This window comes from Monodelphis domestica, chromosome 3 (assembly GCF_027887165.1).
Source record: "Monodelphis domestica isolate mMonDom1 chromosome 3, mMonDom1.pri, whole genome shotgun sequence".
Taxonomy (NCBI): domain Eukaryota; kingdom Metazoa; phylum Chordata; class Mammalia; order Didelphimorphia; family Didelphidae; genus Monodelphis; species Monodelphis domestica.
This window is the reverse complement of record NC_077229.1, coordinates 482,818,861-482,842,497: the sequence shown is the minus strand read 5'-3', so window position 1 is coordinate 482,842,497 and position 23,637 is coordinate 482,818,861. Positions and strand designations below refer to the sequence as shown.

The following is a 23,637-nucleotide window of genomic DNA, read 5'->3' as shown; positions in this document are numbered from 1 at the left end:
TACTTCCAACAGACCCCCGCCAGGGCTCCTGGGAATTCTTTTAAGGAACCACCATGAAGATTCCACTTGGCTTCTTAAGGTAACCCTTCAATCCTCTTTCTTGAGCCAACCAACCTATTCCTACTTACCAAGAATCTCTAATTAGTCCAAATAATTAGCTAACTCTTAATTAACTATAATAACCCTAAGCACAGTTCTTTAAGTGAGCTCAACATGTCTGGTTGCTCAGGGTACCCTTAATCAGGGTTCACCAGGTCTGCTCAGCCCTGCCCTTGATCCTTCTATCCTTAACAAAGACAAGATTCCAACCCATTTTCATAGCCCTGGGGGAGAAACTAGGTTAGAATCAGCTTAGAATCAGATTGGAGAGAGGCTAAAGGAAAATTATTTCACAAAAATATCCACTATTCAATATTAGTCTTCCAAATGGCAGAAATGTCCATTAATTTTGTTGAACTATATTCCTTTGTTTCACTGAGAAACAACAAAGGACAAAATTGCAGATACTGCAGAACAAATATCAATCACAACTAGAAATCATAAATGAGATTTAAAGGTTCTAAAAAACAAGTTACAGACCTGAAGGATAGTGTTGAAAAAAATAAGCTGAGATTAAATGTTCTTCTAGGTAACTGGAAAGAATTAGAATGCCATATTTCAGCAATACAGAGATAGAAATTATATAACAAGGAAAATTTTATTAAGAAAAATATTAAAATATCTGCACACAAAACATTTCCTCCAAACCAACCAACCAACCATTATTTTCAAATTCTTCTTTATGCTTTACAACAATCCATCTCAGGATTACTTCTCAAGTCACTCTTATCATAGGTTGTATTTTTCTTTTTTATGTAGAAATATAGAAAAGATATAGTCAAACACCAGTAGGAGCTGGATTCTTATGAATACAACCAGGGCAGCAATGCAGAGATTCATGAATAAACAAGTCACAGTCCACACAAAATACATTTTGGCACACAGTACAAATATAAACCTGTAATAAAGTGTAGAAGGAGGGGCAGGGAGAGAAGAAAGTTAAGATTAATTGGCAAATGTCAAGTCTAATACAGTAATTTTAAAAGATATACTATGCCCACCTAGCTAGGAGTCCCTCTCTTTAGAAGGGGATTAGTTATTCCACTCTTTTATTTCTTTATTAATTCTCCCCCTACTTTAATCTATTCATTTTTTAACAGTGGTTGTTAAATATTTTGTAGTAATAAAATTGAAAGCAAAATTTCAACAGGACTCTTACAATAAAATATTTTTAAATGATATTTTTAAAAATTACTTAATATAATTAGAAAATATTTTGGCAATGTAAATTCTAAATAATTTAACATTTATGAAGCAAATTGTAAAATTTTAGTCCCACCTTAAAACAGTAACTAAAGCATTCTACCAAGAGTAAGCAGCCAAATGCGATTAAAGTACAGCTCTTTAAACTTTTCAAAGTAACAAACTTTTTATTTTCTTCATTCTCTTCCTATTGTTATTTCAAAGTGACCTACAAAACTGAAACCTCAGATATGAACTTTCTCTTATAACAATTATTATGCATCACTTCAGAAGAAATAGCTAGAGAGCCTTCAGTGAGTGTTTAACCTCTGAACTCTCCATCTCCTAACTATGACACCAGTGTGCTGAGGAAAGAGTCATTTACTCTGGGAATTAACTTAATCACAGTCTGGCCCTTATGTACTTCTCAGTCCTTCAGAAGTTCTCATAACACTCTTCCTAAGAGAGGAATTAAAGACTTCCTGGTAATTAGAAACCAAATTAACTTACGTGTTGATCTTTTAATTCTCCTAGGCATCCCTGACAAAATCTGGAAAAAAAAATTTTGTTATTTAAAAAAAATCACCTCTAAAAAGATATTTTATCATCAGTATATGAAGTACTAAAATTATTATGCTCCTAAATATTAAACTATTATTTACTAAATCCTAACATTTTAACCACTGGAAATAGTACCAGAAAAATACATTAAACTATAATCAACTGAGATCCTTGATTAGCAAGATTTTGTCGCACTTAGCTTTTAGAATAAAAACAAATATAACATCATTAGTATCAGTCAAGAAATAAAAATGAAGGCATTTCTATTGTGGTTTAAGGTATGCAAAATGCTTCACAGATCTGTCATTTTGCCCTCACAACAACCCTGCAAGTTGAGTGCTATTATTATCCTCATTTTCCAGAAGATGAAACTGAAGCAGAGGTTAAGTGATATGCACAGGGTCATCCAGCTATTAAATATCTGAGGTGAGAATTGATCCCTACTCTTTGACTTAAGGTCCAACATTATTCACGGCACCACCTGGTGTTTTCTAATCAATTCATCCAAGCAATCAAGCCATAAGCACTATTTAGTATCTATCAGTTCCTAGGAATACAAGGATACAAGAAAACTATTTTCTGTCCTAAAGAAGCTCACATTCAAACAGGGGAATGAATATGAACATATATACACAAAATACACACAAAAGAGTTACAGGAAGTACTATCAGATCGGGGAGGCATGGACACCTATTCAGGACGAAGAAACCGGAGGTAAGCCTTGAAGTTAACCAGAGATTCTAAAAGATGAGGTGAGGGAGGAGTATGGTCCAGGCAGGTAAGTAAGTACAAAGTTACAGAAAAGAGAGTTGGAGCAGAAGTGGTAAGGAATACAGAGTAGACTATTTTGGCTAGACTGTCACTCATATAATTAAGGCTAGAAAGGTAAGCTGTGGCCAAGTTGGTCTTAAATGCCAAGCAGAAGGGCTTATTCTAAAGGTAAGAGGACATGATTGGAATTTATTGATTCATTCTGTCAAAAAACAAATTCCAAGGGGCAGCTGGGTAGCTCAGTGGATTGAGAGCCAGGCCCAGAGATGGGAAGTCTTGGGTTCAAATTTGACCTCAAACACCTCTTAGCTATGTGACCCTGAGCAAGTCACTTAACTCCCATTGCCTAACCCTTACCACTCTTCTGCCTCAGAAACAATACATAGTATTGATTTCAAGATGGAAGGTAAGGGTTAAAAAAAAAATTCCAGGAATTTTTGCCAGTGTAAGAGAAGCAGAGCAGTAGCTGTATGGGGGAAAGAAAGGAAGGAAGAAAGAGGGAAGGAAGGAGGGGGGTAGTTAAGGGGGAGGGAGGGAGGGAGGAAGGAAGGAAGGAAGGAAGGAGAGGTCATCTTTGGCACATGTGCCATAGGTTTGCCATCACAGGACTAGACCAACTCGACTCAATTATTTGGCCAAGTATCAGTTTCAACTTCAAGTATCAGTTACAAATCACTCTTATCTAAACTGAATTTTCTCAGAACCTGTTTTGAACACAGTAAGTGCTTAACAATTATACATTTGTTGAATTAGATTCTAACCTTTAAAGCAAAACCTCTAACAAAGACTTGGGTACTTCATAATGAAAATAAAGCCATTTCTGAAAATAATAAAAGTTTCTTTTAAAATATACTCTAATTCAATTGTGGGAGTAGAAACACAGAAGAAAAACAACTGCTTGATCACATGGGTTGATGGAGATATGATTGGGGATGTAGGCGCTAAATGATCACCCCAATGCAAACATCAACAATGTGGAAATAGGTTTTGATCAAGGACACATGTAAAACCCAGTAGAATTGCGTGTTGGCTATGGGAGGGGAGGGAAGGAACATGATTCTTATAGTCAGGGGAAAATGTTCTAAATTGACTAGTCAAATAAAATTTAAAAAATTTTAAAATAAAATAAAATACTCTCTAATTCAGTTCAACATTCCCCATAACTACTGAGTTTTAAATCACAAAAGTCATAAAATGCGGTATAGATGTGGACAGTCATACAGTCATGACTGTATATATTCTAGAAGAACAGATTTGGCAATGGATATATTTTGAGTTTTCAAGCCTCTTGTTATATTGTAAAAGTATTCTAACAAAAAAGGATGACATACTTGGATCTGGCATTTTACAGCACTACAGAACCCTGCCTCTTGCAACATGGTTAGATAATTAGTGCAACTATTAACAGAGGAAAGTGTGGAAGCTTGAAGAGGGGAGTGACTTGCCCCAGATTGGTCTTTCTGTCTCTCAAATGCACACATGCATGCACACACACATGCACATACACACACATGCCCACACAAACACACACATAGCAAAGGTTTCATTACTCCAACATAGTCCTTTTGCCACACTATAGGCTCACGAGATCAGAACTGAGATGTAAAAAAGGTCCCCTTAGAACATCTGGTCCAATTCCCTCTTTTTAGAGATGAGGAAAGTGAGGCCCAAAAGGTTAAATAATATGCCCAATATTACCCAGGACTTGAATTCACATCCCTTTGATCTAAATCCAGGATTCTTTCCATTGGACTACACTGCACTCTCTCTCCCCATGAGGTATCTTATTTCCTTTCATGAGAATTTTGACAACATTCATCTTCAGCTGACTAAAATAAGGGATCTTTCCAAGGTTAACCTTGTTACCTAGTTAAATTTAGAGATTAACAATCTATTCAAATGTTTCCATAGGATTTAAACTTGTAATATATTATAGTGACAAATCAACTTTACCTCTCCCCATTATATTCTTCCAAGGAAACTTCTTGAAAAGCATCCAAAGGAAAGAGATGATGATAAGACCGTGCCAAATGGGGAGCAGATACCAATGTTAAACCTAACATTCAAAACAAATAAGTTTAGTCACTGAAAATAAAAGACAATGCTTTCACAACAAGACAAAAATGGAAATATCCCACATATTCTATGATAGCGCATGTATAACCTAGATCATACTTCTTGCTGCCTTGGGAAGTGGGGAGAGAGATGGAAGAAGAGAATATTGATCAAAAAAATGTCACAAAATGATTATTAAAAATTGTATCTACATGTTAAAAAATAAACATTTTAAAAAAGGCAATGACAGAAACCTAATTTGATAAACCTCAACTAAGACATGTCCTATCAGTTCTTGGGAACATCAAATTCATGCATCATTTTTTTAAGTTTACCTTTGTTGTTCACTCATTTCAATTGTGTCCAATTCTTTGTGACCCCATTTGAGGTTTTCTTGGCAAAAATACAAAATTGGTTTGCCATTTCTTTTTCCAGGTCATTTTATAGATGAAGAAATGAGGCAAATAGGATTAAAGGACCTGCCCAGGTTCACATAGCTAGTGTCTGAGACCACATATGAACTTAGGAAGATGAGTCTTCCTTACTCTAGGCCTGGCATTCTATCCACCATGCCACCTACCTGTGTCTAATAATATAGCTTCCACGAAAGTATTCAACTGTACACAATAAATTCGCAAAGGCCCCAAACTCACCATTCCTATTCTTTATAATAACTTTACTTTTGTGACTGCAAAAATTGAAGTTTTTTTTTTTTTTAAATTAAGGATCCTATTTGATCATCTTACAAGGGCTGTCAATTTCTTAGGTAGAGAGGAAGGGAACTTTCATTTCAAAACCTAGTTTACACTTATGCACCATGGGAGTTATCTTTTGTGTCTAGTAGCCTTAATTTAGCATATTTTTCTTTTTTTTCTTAAGGTTTATTATGTGCCTTTTTTTAGATCCTTTATTTTCCCAATTATATATAACAACAATTTTCAACATATATTTTCCAAAATTATAAGATCCAAATTGTCTCACTTCCCTTTCCCCTCTAAAGAGATAGTAAGCAATCTGATTTGGATAATACATGTATTATCATTTACATATTTTTCTAAACAATGCATAAAAACATCATCAGAGCAAATCTGTAGGCAACTGTGATTCTTCCCTAAAATAATTGGAAGGGAAATGCTTGGCTTCATGTATAAAAGCAGACATTATGAACTAAGCAAGTTATACAGGCAGGGTAGAGAAGAATCCTTTCTACTTAAGGTCAGAAAAAAAATCTAAAGATACAGGAAGAATGAAACTTTTACATTTACTTAAATCAATTTCACCTGGAAGCCTCAGAGCATTTCTGGACCAATTGCTTCATTTTATAAATGAGAAAACCAATGCCCACAAAGTTTATTTTGCTTATCAAAGGTCATCTAAATAGATAGCAGATCCATGACTAGAAACAACCATTTAGATCACTTAGTTAAATAAAAAGAATTTATGAGTAATGGTGACTTACCACAGATTTTGCATTCAACTGGAAGTTCAGAATACTTTGCCCGACACTGTGGACAGAAGTACCCTCCTAATGTAAGGCCTGGCTCAGTACTGCTATCCAAATGCCTTTAGAAAAAAAGTTTGAAAAAAAAAAGAAAAAAGTTTGAATTACCACTTTTTTAAGTATAACAAAGAATTTTTCTAATAATTACTACTAACTAAATGGATATAACCAAGATATCAAATGTTTAAACCTTGTACCTAAAATGATATGCTCTTTTTTCTTAAAAGAGGGGGAAAAGATCAGTCAAACTAACCAACATAACAAAAACTGGCATTATATGCACTATTCCACACCCAGAGTCTCTTAACTCCTGTAAAGATGTGGTATGACATGACTTCTCAGAGTTCTTGGGTTCAAACTTGGACATTATAATTTCACCGAATTCAGTTTTGTTTGTTTGTTTGTTGATACTACTGTTCTTTCCAATTACACTGTTCTAGTCATCATGTAAATATAGTTTTTCCTGGCACTATAGCATTTGCTTGACTTTGCATTAGTTCCTCTATCTTCCCATACTCCTCTGTAGTCATCATAATAATCATATCTTATAATGCAACATGTCCCTTTACAATGATATATCAATCATAACTTTTTTGGCCATTGCCCAATTGAAGACACCATTTATTTTGAGATGCTAAGACATTAAATATTGACCCCCTTAATGTTCAAATACTCTGGGATTTATTAATATCAATCAAATATTTAATATGAAAATTAACAGTTGGGACAAGAAATTATTTTAAATAAACAATTTCATTAAAATTTCATTATCTATTTTGTTCATAATGCAGGACAAAATATTGGATAATGTACATTTCTGTCAATGACAAAATGAAAAATCTTTACTTACGCCATGCTGAAAGAAGGTTTAGCATCCTGATCAGATAGAGAGGCAATGGTGTGCTGAGGAAAACCTTCAAAAAAGAAAATGCATTAATTTCCATCTCTGAATCAAATGGCAATTCTATGATTTGGCTCCTGGATTTTTTTTTCATATACCAGTACAAAGACAGTTTTTGCAAATTTCTTTTCTGACAAAGGAAGTGGGTAAATTAGCCACCCAATGACGAAAATGAATAGAATAGAATAGGAGGAAAAGTTTATGTGCCAAGTGCTGAGAATACAAATAGAGAGAGACAAAGTGAGACAGTCCCTGCTCTCAAGGAGTTTATACTCTAAATGAAAGAGCCAAGACCTAAAGGGGGGTTTCATTTCAGGCAGATAAAAAAGCCAAGGGAAACTTGGGTAATGACAGAGAAAAGAGGAGGTAAAGTGGCAAGGCTATAACGATCTTAAGGAGCAAAGGTCCAGCAGGTAGTCTTCTGAGAGGACAGTAGGTCCAAGGGTCAAAATGGAGTTCAGCTCTGGGATACCTTTAGCAGGTATGGAGATGGAAGGGGGTGCTATGTGTGTCAGTAACCAGCTGGGAGAAGACAACAAGTGCCTAGTAGTAATGATAATATGAAATATCTGTGTTATGAATTCTCTAAGGATATAGGACTTAATCCACATGTTCAAAGACAATCAGTGAACCATACAATTATTAGATGACTTTGCTGAGGACCCAAAAATTAAGGCAAAAAAAGTTTACCTTTGAGTTATCTAGTTAGCCTAATAATACAACCAGGAATTCACAGAATAAATGTACAACTTTACTTCACTTTAGCTGAGTGGATATAAGTGGTGATGAATCAAAAGTTATTATTTAAAAGTTAAATTCTCAAAAATAAAAATATTGTCACAATTCTCTTTCTGTATGTACTTCACTACCTTCAATATGAAGGCCTACTTCATTTACAAAAAATTATTTTTTCCAGTTACAAGTAAAAACAATTTTTAACTTTTGTTTTTTTTTTTAATTCTGAGTCTCAAATTCTATTCTTCGCTTTGAATATAAAGACTTCCAGAAATTCTATGAAGAACAAATTTAGACCCTGCAAATTACATAAATATATACTGTATTGCCTATTTATCTTGAATGCAAAGCTGAGCACAGGTGAAGACAGTAAAAAATGAATTATTTCCACATTAATCATGTTGTTATAAAAAAACTCAGACTGACCCCTTTAAAAAAAAAGAAAAAGAAAGTAATTTATACTTAAAAATAGATATGCTATTTTCACTTAACATTTTTTAAATAAGGGAAACCAATAACCCCTAAAGCTCTAAATAAAACATTAACAAATAAGAGAGAAAACCAGTAAATATACACTTAAGAATTAATTATGTGAGAAATATAGCATCACTTTGTACAAGCAAAGAATTAAATGGCTAATATATCAAGAAATACACAAGGACATACATGGCAAAAATGAACAGTCATTTCATGAATGTGTTCTATTTCCATTATGAATCCATTCCATCAGTGTAACAGAATATTACTGTGCTGTCAGAAATAATATTCTAAGACTTATAATAAAACAAAGTGAAATAATCAAAACCAAGAAAATATACAAAACTACTACAATGTAAATGGAAAAAATACATAAAACTGAATATTGCATTTATAATGACCAAACTTGGTCCAGGAAGAGCTGAGAAAATGTACTAGCTTTTTTATGCTGCAAATAATGTCAGATTTAGCTGATTTTTTTTCCTTAGTTTTGCTGAACTACTTTTTTTTAATCATTCTTTTTTAAGTCTGTTACAGAGATGGCTTGCTGGGTAGGGGAGAAGGGAAGAACAAATATGGAGGTGATATAAAATACATCAATAAAAAGAAAAGGATTTTTTCCTTTAAAAACTGTAGGCTATACCATTTGATGCATATATGTTAAGTGCTTATATTACTTCACTATCTATACTGCTTTTTATAAAGAAGTAATTACCTTCCTTATCTCTTTTAATCTGATCCATTTTTGCTTTTAGCTTTGTCTGAGATGATGGCTACTTCTGCTTTTTTTTTTTTTAATCTCAGTTGAAGCCCAATAGATTCTGCTCCATCCTCTCTTCACTCCTCAAATGTGTTTCTTGAAAACAACATATCAGAGAGGTCTTGTTTTTAATCCACTCTACTATCTGCTTCCATTTTATGGGTGAGTTCATCCCATTTAGATTCACAGCTATGATTACCTTCTGTGTGTTCCCCTCCATCTTGTTTTCCTCTTTTAATTCTGCCCTTTCTCTTCACTCTGACCTTCCACACCAGTATTTTGCTTTTAATCACTCTCCCCATTCCTCCTCCCTTATATTACTCTCCTTCCCACCATCCCTTTTCTTATTCCCCTTCTACTCCTCTATAGGGTAAGATAAGATTCTATATGCCAGTGAGTCTGGCTTGTTATTTTGAGTCAATTCCCATGAGAATAAGGGTTAAGTTTTGCCCATCACCACCCTCATCCTCTCTCCTCTATTGTAATAGTTTTCTCCCCAACCCCCACCAAGGTCTCTTTCTGATATAATTTATCTCTTCCCATATCTCTCAGTGTAATCCAAAAGGATTTTTAAAAATTAAAAATGGCATTTAAAACAAAAACTAATATCTTAAAATTACCCATTTTGAATTAATTAGTATTAAAGAGGCTGTGCAAAGGTAGGCACACTAATACATTGTTAGTAGAGGATGGAATCAATATTAACATTTTGGAAAGCAATTTGAAATTATGCAAATAAAGTGAATAAAATGTCATTACTATTTGATCTAGAGATTCATGACTAGAGATTGAAAATTCCACTAATACAGATACATCCCAAAAAAGTGCAAAGTCCTCACAGACATCAAAATCTTCATAGCAGCCCTTTCTATAGTAGCAAAGAACTGGAAACAAAGTAAGCATTCATTGACTAAGGAATGGCTAAACAAACTGAAGTAAATTAACATAATGAAATATTATTGAAGTAAATTAACATAAATCTGAGAATAAAGTAAGCAGAATCAAGAAAATATGTACTATAATTACAACAAAAAGCAACCACTATAAAACAATCTAAAATTAATGTTAAAAAAATTACAAAGAAAAAGCATGTCCTTAAAGAAGAGATATGAGAAGACACAACTCTACTCCTTTATAGAAGTGGGATTTCTACAGTCTGAAAACACAATTATATTTTAATATATTTTCAGAATGTTCTGATGTATTTTTTCATTAAAAAATAAATTTTATATGGGATAGTTCTATTGGAAAGTGGAGGGATACTAAGAAATTCTGGCAATGTAAAAACAAAATAAATAAATCAAAATGTTTTTTAAAAATAAAAATAATTTAAAATGAAAACTTACCCATACGAATAAGAGAGCATTCAGAACTTGAACTGGCAGGTGGAGGACTAACATGATGTGTTAGGAGTTCTTTATAATGACTTTCATCTAAAATAACATGGTATACTCCTGAAATTGAGAAGTAATATAAAAAATTCAGCTTTTAACCAGATCAAATTATTTTTTATAAAATTTCATTAATTTAGTAATAACAATATAAAATTCCAAATTAAAAAGCTTTAAGGTAAATTATCATTAAAAAGGCTTTATTTTCCTAGGTAGACATTTATAACTATGATTAAAATTCAGTAAGTCCAAAGTTATAAAGAAACTTTTTCAAGAATTAAACATTAAAATTTTTCCTTTTACATATGTATTTGTCTCTGAAAAATGCTAATCATCAAAGTTCTTTAGTTTTGGAAATGAATGATATCTTCTATAAGCAACTGTAATAAAAATAAGATGGCTGCCAATATTTTGGGCTGTAAGATACAATATTAGATTAATTTGAATAGTCAGAAAGTATGAATGACAAATGTTATACTTCCTAAAATGGGAAGAAATATTGAATATTCTATATATGTACATACCACCAGTTTCACGGGCAAGTACAGTGCAAACTCGAACTTCTGCAGATAAGCCAATAACGGACACCCTAATTTTAGCTGCCTTTAAACTCTTCATAAGAAACAAGAAAGACATTCAAGAATCACTTAACAATTATGTTAAATAAACAGAGCACATAAAAACATTATTGTTATCAAGGTTGTAATTCTATTCTACTTTTAAAGTAAATGAGTATCACCTTGATTAGATCATAGATATTAGACGGATCACACGTGGTGAGACTGCTAAAGATGATTAGGACTTCTCTACTTGTGTGCCCTGGCATGTGTCTAAAGACAAAATAAAATACACCATGATTAGGAATAGGAAATTATTTTTACATAATACATATCCAGCTAAAGCAGTACATAGTTTAAAATTACAGTAACATTAAGGAATAAGGCATTCATCACACAAAGATGACTTGGGGGAGTTTGATGTGGTTTCAATTGTTTTAAAAGTCAACACCAAATGGTTCCAAATTAATCTTTGTTTCCTATAGGTTTTCCTTCTAATACTTTAGGTAATCATTTTATATCATCAGTGGAAACTATTAGATCATTTGAATGTACCATTTGTAATTGTATACTGAGAAACAGCCACACTTTTAGAAATATTTATAAAATGGTAAGACTGTTCCAAATAATATCATATTTATAAGGAATTTTGTTTACAAAGCAATTTCCTCAAAACAACTCAATGAAGTACCATGACGTTATTATATTATAGATGAGAAAATAAAAGCTCTGAGTGGCCTCATGGTGAGTACATTAGGTGCTAGAAGGATTCGAATCCAGATCTTTCTATCTAACTCAATCCAATGTGATGGTTGTATAGTAAGGTCAGATGACTTGCATGAGTAATTCAATTCACTTCAGAGTAACCAACAATGATAATTCTGATATTTCTGGAGCATTCTAAGATTTAGAATTAGTAATTTGCAGAAATTATTTGAGTTACAACAACCTAGCATAGTATGTATTTTTTTTTAAACCCTTACCTTCCAGCTTGGAATCAATACTGTGTATTGGCTCCAAGGCAGAAGAGTGGTAAGGGCTAGGCAATGGGGGTTAAGTGACTTGCCCAGGGTCATACAGCTGGGAAGTGTCTGAGGCCAAATTTGAACCCAGGACCTCCCATCTCTAGGCCTGGCTCTCAATCCACTGAACCACCCAGCTGCCTCCTCATAGTATGTATTCTAAGTATTATCCTTCCCAACTTATGAATGACAAAAGTCATCCTCAGAGAATCTGAGTGAGCTGATGACAGCCAAACAGCTGGGAGTGATGACTGGATCCTGAATTCAGGTTCTGTTCTTTCTGCTATCATCAAAGTCTTAACAAACCCTTTCCAGTTGCCTGCTATCTACAGGGCACAAAGCTGGGCGCTGGATAAAGGAGATGAGCTTTAGGAGATGGGTTTAGTGATTTCTATTTTGTCCATCCAGGGTTATTCCTTACTTCTAGATAAACTGGAAGACTGGACTGTTATTAACAGATGAGAGTGAGATAAGCCAGGTATATATGAATTTCTGGCAAGGACACTAAAGGGAAACATTCCTGTTCTATCATCAATGAAACTAAAACCAAATTATGAAGTCTTTTCTTTTTAATCCTAGTATCAACTCTGAGACAGAAGAGTGGCAAGGGTTAGGAAATTGGGGTTAAGTGACTTCCGCAAGGTCACACAGACAAGAAGCTTCTGAGGACAATTTGAGAAATCACCAATTCGTACAGTGAATTTTTAAATTACCAATAAATTGTTTTTAAATATTCATTACACGAAACACATTTATTTTGAAATAGTTAAAATGGTTAATACTTGTCCGTATGTCCTTAAAGCTTTGTAGCTAACAGTACTTGCCTTCTGAAACCTGAGGGAAAAATTAATATTTTTTAACATCACCTCCAAATAGTACTATACAACATAAATGCCCTGGTGGTTTCACTAATAATGAACAATTTTGTTACAACTATGATTTTGGTGACCCAGACTAGCACTTTAATCCCTTTAATAATTTGCTTAAAAATTTAAATTAAGCAATAAAACACGTAAAATACTGACTTTAGAGTCTGCATAGCCAGGCTTAAGGAATTATAGAGAGATGGCTCTCCATGGCAGGTCATATCTACTGCTTTCTTGAGAGAAGCTACATGCTTCTTTGGATTTCCTAAAATGTAAATAAAATAACATGTATTCATCAGTTACAAAATGAAATTGTAATAAGATTTCCCCCTAAAATACCTTTATTTTACATATGTTGCCAACATGATGTATTCTTACAATTAACACTCTTCTCAAAAATAATAAAACAAAATCCCATTTTCTTTTACTCTGAAACCAGCTCAGGACAAAAATTCTATTTCAATAGGTAAGTGCTTTGCATACCTATGCAAGGTGCTAACAAATGTTTAATACTGATGCTGTTGGACTGAAGTTTACATTGGAGCTGAGGAGATTTAATGAGTGGTTCCTTGAGAAGATGCTAAGAATGTTTAGGATGAAGGTTTCATTTGGCTAGTTTAATTCAGTGTGTGGCATGGTCCCTTAGTCTTCAAATATTAAAAAAAAAACAATGTAGCTAACTCATTAATTTATGATTTATTTTTCTATCTCCTAATGGTACCTAGAATAGCACTTTATATTAAGTCATCCAATAAGTAATTTTATATAAATTAATTCCTCTCTCTCTTTATCACTCTTCAGAAAAACATAAATGAAAGATATTAACATAACAGAGTTCCTGAAATCAGGCCACAAGAAAATTTAGAAATCTTCTAGACGAAGAAGTCTTTTTGTGTCATGGTCCTTTATGGTAATCTGGTGAAGCCTCTGGATATCTCAAAATTATGTCTTTAAATACATAAAACAAAATATATAGAATTACAAATGCAATAAATTATACTGAAATATAATTATGAAAATATTTTTTAAAAAATTAACAGAAGCCAGATTAAGAATCCATGATTCTAGTCCTATGCATTCATTTTACAGATTAAGAAATGACAAGAAGAGTTAAGTGAAATGCCTCTTAGACTAATGCTCTTTCTACAGTATCATGCAAGAAAATTATGTTTTATAGGTATGGCTCCCAGTGTTTCAAAGCCCATAACCTAACCTAAACAGCAATGATGAACACAAATGATAACAAGTGGGACATACCTGACAGTTCTGTCAGTTTTTCAGCTCTCTTACTCTTAGTTACGATTATCCCAATCTCAAAAATAAATCAAAACCTTCTATTAATCTTACATATTAAAAACTTTTATTTTCAGAAGAATCTGAATAAAACAACAAATTAATTACCAAGTGATCACAATTCATGGTGGGCATTTCTTTATAATACTTTTTGTAAAATAATTTTTGTCAAATTAATTCAATTTTGAGGTTCCACTCTACCCTGATTAATTCCTAAGATTCATTTTTCCTCTTGATTGTTTAGTCTAGACCAAACACTTAAAGATACTGACTGATCCAGGAAAATATGACAATTCGTTACTGATTTTTTAAACTCCTACATATTCTTTTAAAAAAAGAACATTAAAGGCAACTGGTGAATATAGAATTGATTTCATTTTGTCAATAATATAACAGCAATTTAGTTTTACTTTCCATCACAAAGGTACATACCTGACTAATAGGATTCTGATCAAAATATTCCTCTACAAAATATTCTAATAACTGTAAAAACAAAAAGGGAAAATTTACATATTAAATAAATAATATTACAAAACTTGATACTTATACAGGTATCTCTTCCACATTGTGGGATTAGGGGAACAGCACCCCTACAATTTGGAAAATCCACATATAACTTTTTGGCCCTCCTTCCATACCATAGAAGTCTGAATTCTTTCTTTTTCTTTGAGGGGGTATTTACAGTACATTATATTCATTTCTGAGTTGCTAGTTTTCACATGTCATCTATGACTTTTGCAAAATTCCCTGAAAAACTCCCATTTAACTTCTTATGTCGAACTGCAATATATGGAAACCACAACTGGAAAAATCATCACATGGAAGGAATATCTGTACTTTCTCTTCTAGTATTCTGAATTATATACTACATGTTCTTCAGACTTTTCCAATTCTTTATTTCATTTACAACATAATCACACACTCTAATACGATTGCTAAGATTTTTAGTACTGCAGATGTTTTGAAAAATTCATAATTAAAAGCAAAAAAAATCATAACTACTAACTACACTTTAAACTTTATTTTGGCTCTTTTTAAAAAAAGTTTACTTATTTAATTTTAAATGTTTTCCTATATTTACATGAATCATGTTCTTTCCCTCCCTTCCTCCTACTCCCCTCCTGTAGATTTTGGATCTTTTTAAAAAAAATCAAAACTGAATGCTGCAAAAGTATTATTAGGAAGTCTAGCCCAAAGAGACATGGTAAAAAACACCTCCCAATTTCTCTGAAGAGATGAGAGATCAAGGATATGGAAAACTGCATAACATGTAAGACTTGCTTGAAAATTCAATTAGTTTTATAAAATTTTCCCCTTCTTTATCCTTCTTCTAAAATTCCTTTTTTATAGGGGATGGCTCTCTAGAGGCAGTGAAAGGAGCAATATAGTAGGAAATGTAAGTGATACAAAAGCAAAAAGTTTCAATAAAACTTTATTAATGCCTCTCCTCATAGAGCTGCCCTCTGAAACAAAGAAAAGAGGAAAAGAACAGAAAACTTATTAACATATGTAGCCTTTCACACCCAGAGTTCCTCACCTCTGTACTCTGCATAATTAAACTGTGTGATCTATTGATAACTGCTAAAAATTAAATTATGTGGATTCTACTGATTTCCAAGAAAATTCGATTATGTATTTAATGGCAAAGTCTGACCCGAGATATGTTTCTTTGATTATTTATTTTTAGTAGAATATAATATATTTTACTCATGGAGCTTTTTTAATGAAATCATTTTAGAGAGAGTGTGGAAATGAAAAGAACACTACACATACTTTTTATGTATGTGACCATAAGCAAGTTACCTAACCTCTTTAGGCCTTGGTTTCCTCATCTGTAAAATGGTGGTAATGATTCTCTCACTCCTAGATTATTTTGAGGAAAGCATTTTGCAAACCCCATAAAGCACTACATATGTGTTATCATTTGTAGAACCTGTGAAAGAACTTACATTTTTCATTGTTTTGTATTGTCAAGCTAACATACTAAGATATTCAATAAAATTCTTCACTTTTCAGTAGTAACTTTTCTCAGGTTATAATTATGATTCTAAATCAAAGCTATGAATTCAAAAGTAGATTTCTCTCTCAGCACACAATACAGTCCACCCTCCAGTGTCTGACTTTCTTCAAAGGTTATTTCCTCAGATGAATAAAATCAATAAAATAAAACTTTACTGAGACCACACTAATTTGGAATTCTCCATAAATCCCATAAGGGGTTTAGTTAACTTTATCTTTGAACTACCAAATGTTTACTATTACATTACAATATTTACTGACTAACAATTAAAAAGGAATACAGGGCAAATGCTTAGCCTATTCCAGATAATAATCTACTTTCAATTAGGTTAAAACCACACATTTCTATACCATAAATGAATGTCCTAATTAAAAGTAATTCTATTTTTTTATTAAAAGGATTAGGTTGGCCTTTACTTAGCAATACTGCTAACCATAATTCAGTTATAATGTATACATAAAAACAATAAATAAAATTACATTCATTAAAAAATAGTACATAATGAAAAGTCTGTCCTTCCTCAAATTAATTTAGAAATTGACCTTTAGAGTACATGTCAGTCTGTTAGGCTTTAAGTCTTGGTCTTCCATTGTTCTTGATGCATCCACTACCACATAAAGGTGTCTCATCTGCAAAATTAAATAAGAGACAAATTTTAAGGATAAATTCTTAGCTTCAAAAAAAATGTGAAATTTGATACATAAATCCTACATAGTTACTCAAAAAAACCTTTAAAAGTTTAAGGCTGTATTATTAATTCAACAGGACCATCTATATAATTTAGTCCAAATACTTGTAACAGTGGAAAAGACAAAAACATACCATTCCAAGTCGAACTTGTCCATGGTGCTCAAATACTCTGTAAAAATAGGTAAACATTTCAGTAGAATATAATGTATTATCATAATATGAATACTCTAATCCTGTGGAATCATAAGAAAGATGCCACATTTTAAATGAAATAATGCATAGTTAACAGTTTTATGACTTCTCATGCAATTGGAAGACAGCATATGATAGCAGAAAGAAACACTAATTTTTGTCAGAAGAAAACTTATGTAGGCAAATCAGCAAGGCACAGACTTTTTAGCCTCCGATCACTTATTTGTAAAAGAGGGATAATATTATACAACCAACCTACCTACCTATATACTACTGTACTATGTAAAGTTCTTATGAGGATGAAAAGAAATAATGTATATTGTTAATTTATGACCAAAAGAACTATTTCAATGTGAGCTATTATTCATATTACATCCATATCACTTTAGGACCTCATCCTCACCTTAGCCTTAAAAAGTTCCCTAGGTCTTCTCCTTTACTCAATAGTGTGAAATTTAGATTACTCCACCCAACTTAGATCTTACTTTATGGAGAAGATGAAATTGTAAGCTCCTGATTGAACAATCAAGGTACTTAGTTCTTACTTTATAGTGAAGCTAGAACTTTAAGCTAAGTCTATTTTAAGACCTTAATACAAAGAGGTATTAAGTAACTATAAAGGGTAAATTAATCATAAAAAGGTTAAGTAACTAACAAAAGGTGAACTTAACAAAGAAATGTTAAGTAACTTAAAAGGTATAATCTAATCAAAGAAGATAAGAACTAAAGAATGGGCAGTCCTGGACTAAAGCCTCTGATGTGATTGGTAGACGTGAAAATTTAGAGGAGGGGACACAAGAGTAAAAGGTCTATATATTTAGCATCATTTCCTCTCTCCGTACCTTTGGCGGCAGAGAGGTGGCTGGTGGCAGCCTTTTGGCATCTTGGCATGGCTATAGCTATTATTCGGTTCGGTGGTGAGTTTCTGGCTGAGTTTTTCCTCCTTTACTTTCCAAACTTTATCCTCTTGGAAGCCTCTAATCTCTTTCAGAGACCTAGTGGCAGAGATCTTTAACTCCCCCTGGCATAGGCCAGGTGGGAGAAATCCTATACCCTCTTCCCTTTTTCTCCTTAAAATCCTTCCCTCTATATTAATTAAAATTACCATAAATTTCCAGACTGACTTGGGTATTTTATTTGGGATTTTCCCCTGGCAACGGATTAATTTAGATTTTAAGTCACAAACCTAAAATTATCTCTACAATAGGCCCTGGGAGTGTTCCTTTTAAATATAGTAGAGGTAAAAGAAATGAAGAAAAAAGGAGGAACTTAATTAGCACATTATTTTCAACTCAAAAGAAGAGAAAGTGGATCTGAGTTAAATTAATTTTATTCTCTAGATAGCCTAGTTTCTATACTTTTAAGTCAATAAACCAGGGTAGTTCAGTTAGTTTTGAAAGAATTAATAATAAAAGAAAACATCAGAAACAATTTTTTAATATACTCTGAAAAAAATTTTCTATACAGAATATAACCCAAAGGTAAATACACTTTTTGTACCCTTATATTTATTTTGGCACTATACTACAGTTAAAAGCTAATAAATCCTGAAGGGTCAACTTCAATAAAACAAAAGAACAAACTAGGCCATAGTAATAAGCTCATTCAGGGAACTCCTTGTATTACAATTTCTCTAGATTCTAGGGGCTTTAGCAAAAGCCTGAAAATAATAGAAAAGAATTCTTGGAAGAAAGGGGAGGGAAGCACAAACATTGCAACAAAGGTTTTATGAGGAAAATCTTAAGAGGTTAGAGAAAAGCCTTCACTTAGTGCTAAACATTTCTTTACCTCCCCAGAGAAAGGAACTTCATTCATGCTCTGTGTCCAAAAATAAATCCAAGCCAGTGGTAAACTTCACTACAAATATGTCATAGGGGGAAACTAGATGACTCAGTGGATTGAGAACCAGACCTAGAGGTCTTTAGTTCAAATCTGGCCTCAGGCACTTCCTAGCTCTGTGACCTGAGCAAGTTGCTTAAATCTCACTGCTTAGCCTTTACTCCTCTTTTGCCTTAGAACCAATACATAGTTTTGATTCTAAGAGGGAAGGTAAAAGTTAAAAAAAAAAAAGTCATGAAATTCTATATTATGCCAGGCCACTTTTAAGAGGAAAAATACAGACTCCAAAGTCTTATAAGGGACAATAAGACTCCTGCTTTCTTAGCTATTATTAAAAAGTTGATCTAGTAACTAAATTTTAGTTGAAATCTTTTAAGCCAACACTTGGCTTACCTTTTTCTCTTAGCCTTAAAGAGAATGTCTTCTATGGTAGCTTTAAGTGATCCAGACTCATCTTCTTTAAGAATTTCCCTATAAAGTAGGAACACAGAATAGTTTATCAGTCAAATCTATGGAAAAGGGAAGAATTTATGATTAAACAAGAGAGAGGACATTACAAGATATAAAATGTTTAATTTTGATTATATTAAATTTAAAAGGTTTTGTACAAACAAAACAAGTGCAACCAAGATTAGAAGGGTAGCAACAAACTGGTAAATTTTTTTTATAACAAATATTTCTAGTAAAGGTCTCATTTCTCAAATATATAAAGAAGTCAGATTTATATGAATCCAAGTCATTCCCCAATTGATAAATGAATAGGCAGTGTTCAGATGACAAAATCAAAGCTATCAATAATCACATGAAAAAATGTTCTAAATCACTCTTGATTCGAAAAATGCAAATTAAAACAACTCTGATGTACCACCTCACACCTATCAGATTGGCCAATATAACAGTAAAGGAAAATGATAAATATTGGAGGGAATGTGGCAAAATTGGGACACTATGCATTGCTGGTGGGATTGTGAACTGATCCAACCATTCTGGAAGGCAATTTAAAATTATGCCCAAAGGGCTAAAAAGAATGTGTACCCTTTGATCCAGTAATACCACTACTAGGGTTTGTATCCCAAAGAGATAAAAAAATGGGAAAGGACCTATTTGTACAGAAAGATTTATAGGTGCTCTCTTTGTGGTGGCAAAAAAATTGGAAACTAAAGGAGATATCCCTCAATTGGGAAATGGCTGAACAAATTGTCATATATTATCATGATGGAATACTATTGCGCTATAAGGAATAATGATCAGGATAATTTCAGAAAGAGCTGGAAAGATCAACATGAATTGAATGCAAAGTGAAATAAGAAGAACCACAAAAACATTGTATATAGTAACAGCAATACTGTGGAAAGATCAAATGTAATAGACTTTTGCTACTAACACAGCAATACAATGATCCAGAACAATTCTGAGGGACTTAGGAAAAAAGAATGCTATTTACCTCCAGAGAAAGAACTATTGGAGTAAGAATGCAGATGGAAGCATATGATTTGCTACTTGTATATTTGGGGTTTTGTTTTTATAAAATTATTCACTTACAAAAATGAATAATATGGAAACATGTTTTGCCCTGATAATGCATGTATAACACAGATTAAATTCCTTGCAAGTTTGTAGGGTGGGGTGGAGAGCAAAAGAGACAATTTGGATTATAAAAGTTTGGAAAACTCATGTGGAAATTTATTAAAATAAAAAATTAAAAACATTAAATGGAACAAAATAAGAATTCCCCTAAAGGCAATGATTATGGGGGGGAGGGGAGGATGTTGAAAGGAACAATGATGCTTTAAAAAACTAAACTCAACTAAATGATCCTATATTTACCATGTTCTTTCATAGCCCCCTTCCCAACGTTTCGTTTTTTCAGGTTCTTCATCCATTTTAGCTTTGGTGAAGTCCAATTATTAAAAAGTAAATACCCTAGAAGATAAAAAAGCATTCAATTTTTATTAGTAGATTTTGGATGTTTCAACACTATTTACCTTCAAGTACATCTAAATGAAAAAAAGATATTAACAGGGAGAAAAACTCACTAAGTCATATTAAATCTAGAAGACTGAAGCCAGTTGACATACAGTCAGCTCTCTTCAACTCAAAAGTTGAAGCTCTTCTATTTTTTCTTTCTCTCTGGTTTCAGAGGGAGCCCTTCTGTGTACTTGACACTATTAGGACTTACACGAAACCTACTTATAAACCAAAAACAGTGCAGAGCGAAACTAGACAATGTTTTTTCTGCCATAAGAAAGGACACCTGAGTAAGGACTGTTTTCTGAAAAAGAAATATAAACAACAAAACCACACAAGCTAGATACAGAAAGCACCCCTAAAAGACTGAACTTACAATCCCTAAGAAACAGCAAAAATGTTTAAGCAAGTACTCTGTGGAGCTGTTGTACTTGCAGCCAATACTGGATTAGGTCTATAACATCCTCTATAGCAAAATGACTAACATGATTTTTGATTCTCTGGATTATCTGGGCAACACCACCATGTTCATACTCCAGTTGCCATTTCAAACTGACACTATACTCTGGCAGATTTTTGACTCAAGTTCACATCATTTCTATGGCAGTTTTACAGACTCTGACCTATTTGAAGAATATCTATAGATTTGTAATCCCCAAAAAGGCAGCATAGATAACGGTGGTGGATACTAACTTGGAAAATGTTATTAAGAACTTATTTGAGGAATTTATGAAGGCAAAAGGGTTAGATCAGATTAAGGACAAGAACAATGACCAGGCAGATAGTGCACCCAAAGAAAAAGAAAGAAAGGCAAAGAAATCAAAGGTTAATGAAAAGGGAAATGACAGTGACAAGGACACTAAGTCTGATGGTAAACCTGAAAAAAATTTTCAGTTAAAGGAGGTCACTAAATTATCAAGTACTGCTGGTGTGTTACAATCAAAAGTGCATAGACAGCTTACAACGCAGGAACTTGATTCACTGAAGAAACAGCCTCCAAAATTTATTGATCAACCCTTTAAGATGCAGAAAGAATTCAAATGTGCTTTCAGGATCTTTGACCCTGATTTCCAAGATGTAGAATTTCTCTTGTCTGAACTATTTAGCCCCCATGAGCATCTCCAATTCATTGAGAAGACCAAGTCAGAAAACTACCTGACTACTTGGCCCACAGAGGAGCAAAGGGAAGACCTTGATTTTGCAAATCCCACAAGCATGACCTACTTGAGAAAATGTAGGGAAGATTTGCATCAAACTATAAAGTTCTGTTGCTTGAAGCCTAATGCATGGGCAAGATTTGATAAACTCATGCAAAATAAAGGGGAACATCCAGCCACATTTATAGATCATCTCTCTGAAATGGCTGAATCAATTATGGGTTTAGAGGCAAAAAAAAAAAGTGAGGAATCTACTAGTCATGTGAGAAGACAGTTTTTGAAGGGATGTACACCTCACTTAAACAATTTTTTAAAACATTAATTCACAAAATACGATACTGATCGAATTACGTGAAACCTCAAGTTACCTCCATGAAAATCATTCAGAACATGCAAGATTTAAAAGAAAAATTAGAGGTAACAGAGAACAATTTGTGAGACAAGGAGATTGAGGAAATCAAGAAGCTAAACACTGTTAGGACTTACACTTACAAACCAAAAACAGTACAGAGAGAAACTAGACAATACGTTTTCTGTCATAAGAAAAGACACCTGATTAAAGACTGTTTTCTGAAAAAGAAATATGAAGTAAACAACAAAACCACACAAGCTAGATACAGAAAGCAAAATTCCACTTGCTATTCTCATTGTAAGGTAAAATCCACACAACAGGCAACTGATTTACAGGAGATGTAACAGGCTATTAAATCAGGAGCCAAACCAAAATATTCTGACATGGTTAGGAGAGAATTATGAAGCCAGGGCTATCATGTATGTAGTTTGGTATATGGAGATAGAAGAAATGGTGAAAAAGAGGCTGCTGTTAAAATTAGGAGAAAAAAGATGAGAAACAATGAAAAATTTGTGTAAGACAGTGAATCAATCTGAGAGTGATAAAAAATTCAGTAAATCAAGAGACAGGCAGAGACAAGTAGAACTGCTAGATGCAGAAATTAAAGACATAATATATCAAATAGCAACAGAGATAAGAGAAAGGCTGTATATAGTAACCACACAGGAAAAAAATACAAATCAAGAAAAAAACATTCTTGGAGAATTTTTTTCAATGTAGAATTGAAATTGGGAAATTGGGAAATGAAAATGGGATTGAATTGTGCAAAAGAAAAAGTCAGACAAAGTCACAAAAACTCAAGCAGGAGTTAGTGAGAGATACCTCTCTTCTTCCTCCTCCACCGAGCTCCCAACACCGGGCCAGAATATTCACCGAAATCCCCAAGAAGGCCAGAAGAGACGGCCACCGCCAGCCAGGTGACTCGAAGCGCGCCAAGTGCGCATGGCACTACGGTCCTCAGCCCTAATCTCTCCCCAGCACACTAAAGGCGCTGTGGTGGCGAAGAAACGTTCCGGCAGCGGCAGCGCAGAGAGGTCCCGAAACGCGAAGCGTTTATGGTCCGCCAGATGGCGCTGGATGCAGAGCACCGCTGGGCACGTGGAGCAGCTGCAAGCTAGAAAGAATGGGTCTGGGCGCCCAGAGGAGTCGCGATTCCCCGAAAAAGCACTGGACTGCCCCGGGGTTTGCTTGCGAATGCTAGTCTATAAACAGTAATAGTGGCTAGCATTTAAAGAGCGCGCTAAGGTT

At 33.6% G+C, this 23,637-nt stretch overlaps 1 protein-coding gene across 1 annotated transcript; it reads right to left on the bottom strand.

Annotated features, from left to right (window-relative positions):
• Positions 1-678: 678 nt before the first annotated feature.
• GTF2H2 (general transcription factor IIH subunit 2) lies at positions 679-23,363 on the bottom strand. Its single transcript, XM_001362662.4, has 16 exons — positions 23,212-23,363; positions 20,740-20,835; positions 19,306-19,383; positions 17,014-17,050; positions 16,734-16,820; positions 14,604-14,654; positions 14,136-14,190; positions 13,038-13,143; positions 11,173-11,263; positions 10,958-11,045; positions 10,389-10,496; positions 7,020-7,083; positions 6,128-6,231; positions 4,567-4,669; positions 1,792-1,831; positions 679-997 (listed from the first exon to the last, which is right to left on the bottom strand). The coding sequence occupies exons 2-16, from the start codon at positions 20,793-20,795 to the stop codon at positions 878-880; spliced, it is 1,188 nt and encodes a 395-aa protein (XP_001362699.1). The 5' UTR covers positions 20,796-20,835; positions 23,212-23,363; the 3' UTR covers positions 679-877.
• Between the last annotated feature and the right edge of the window lie 274 nt (positions 23,364-23,637).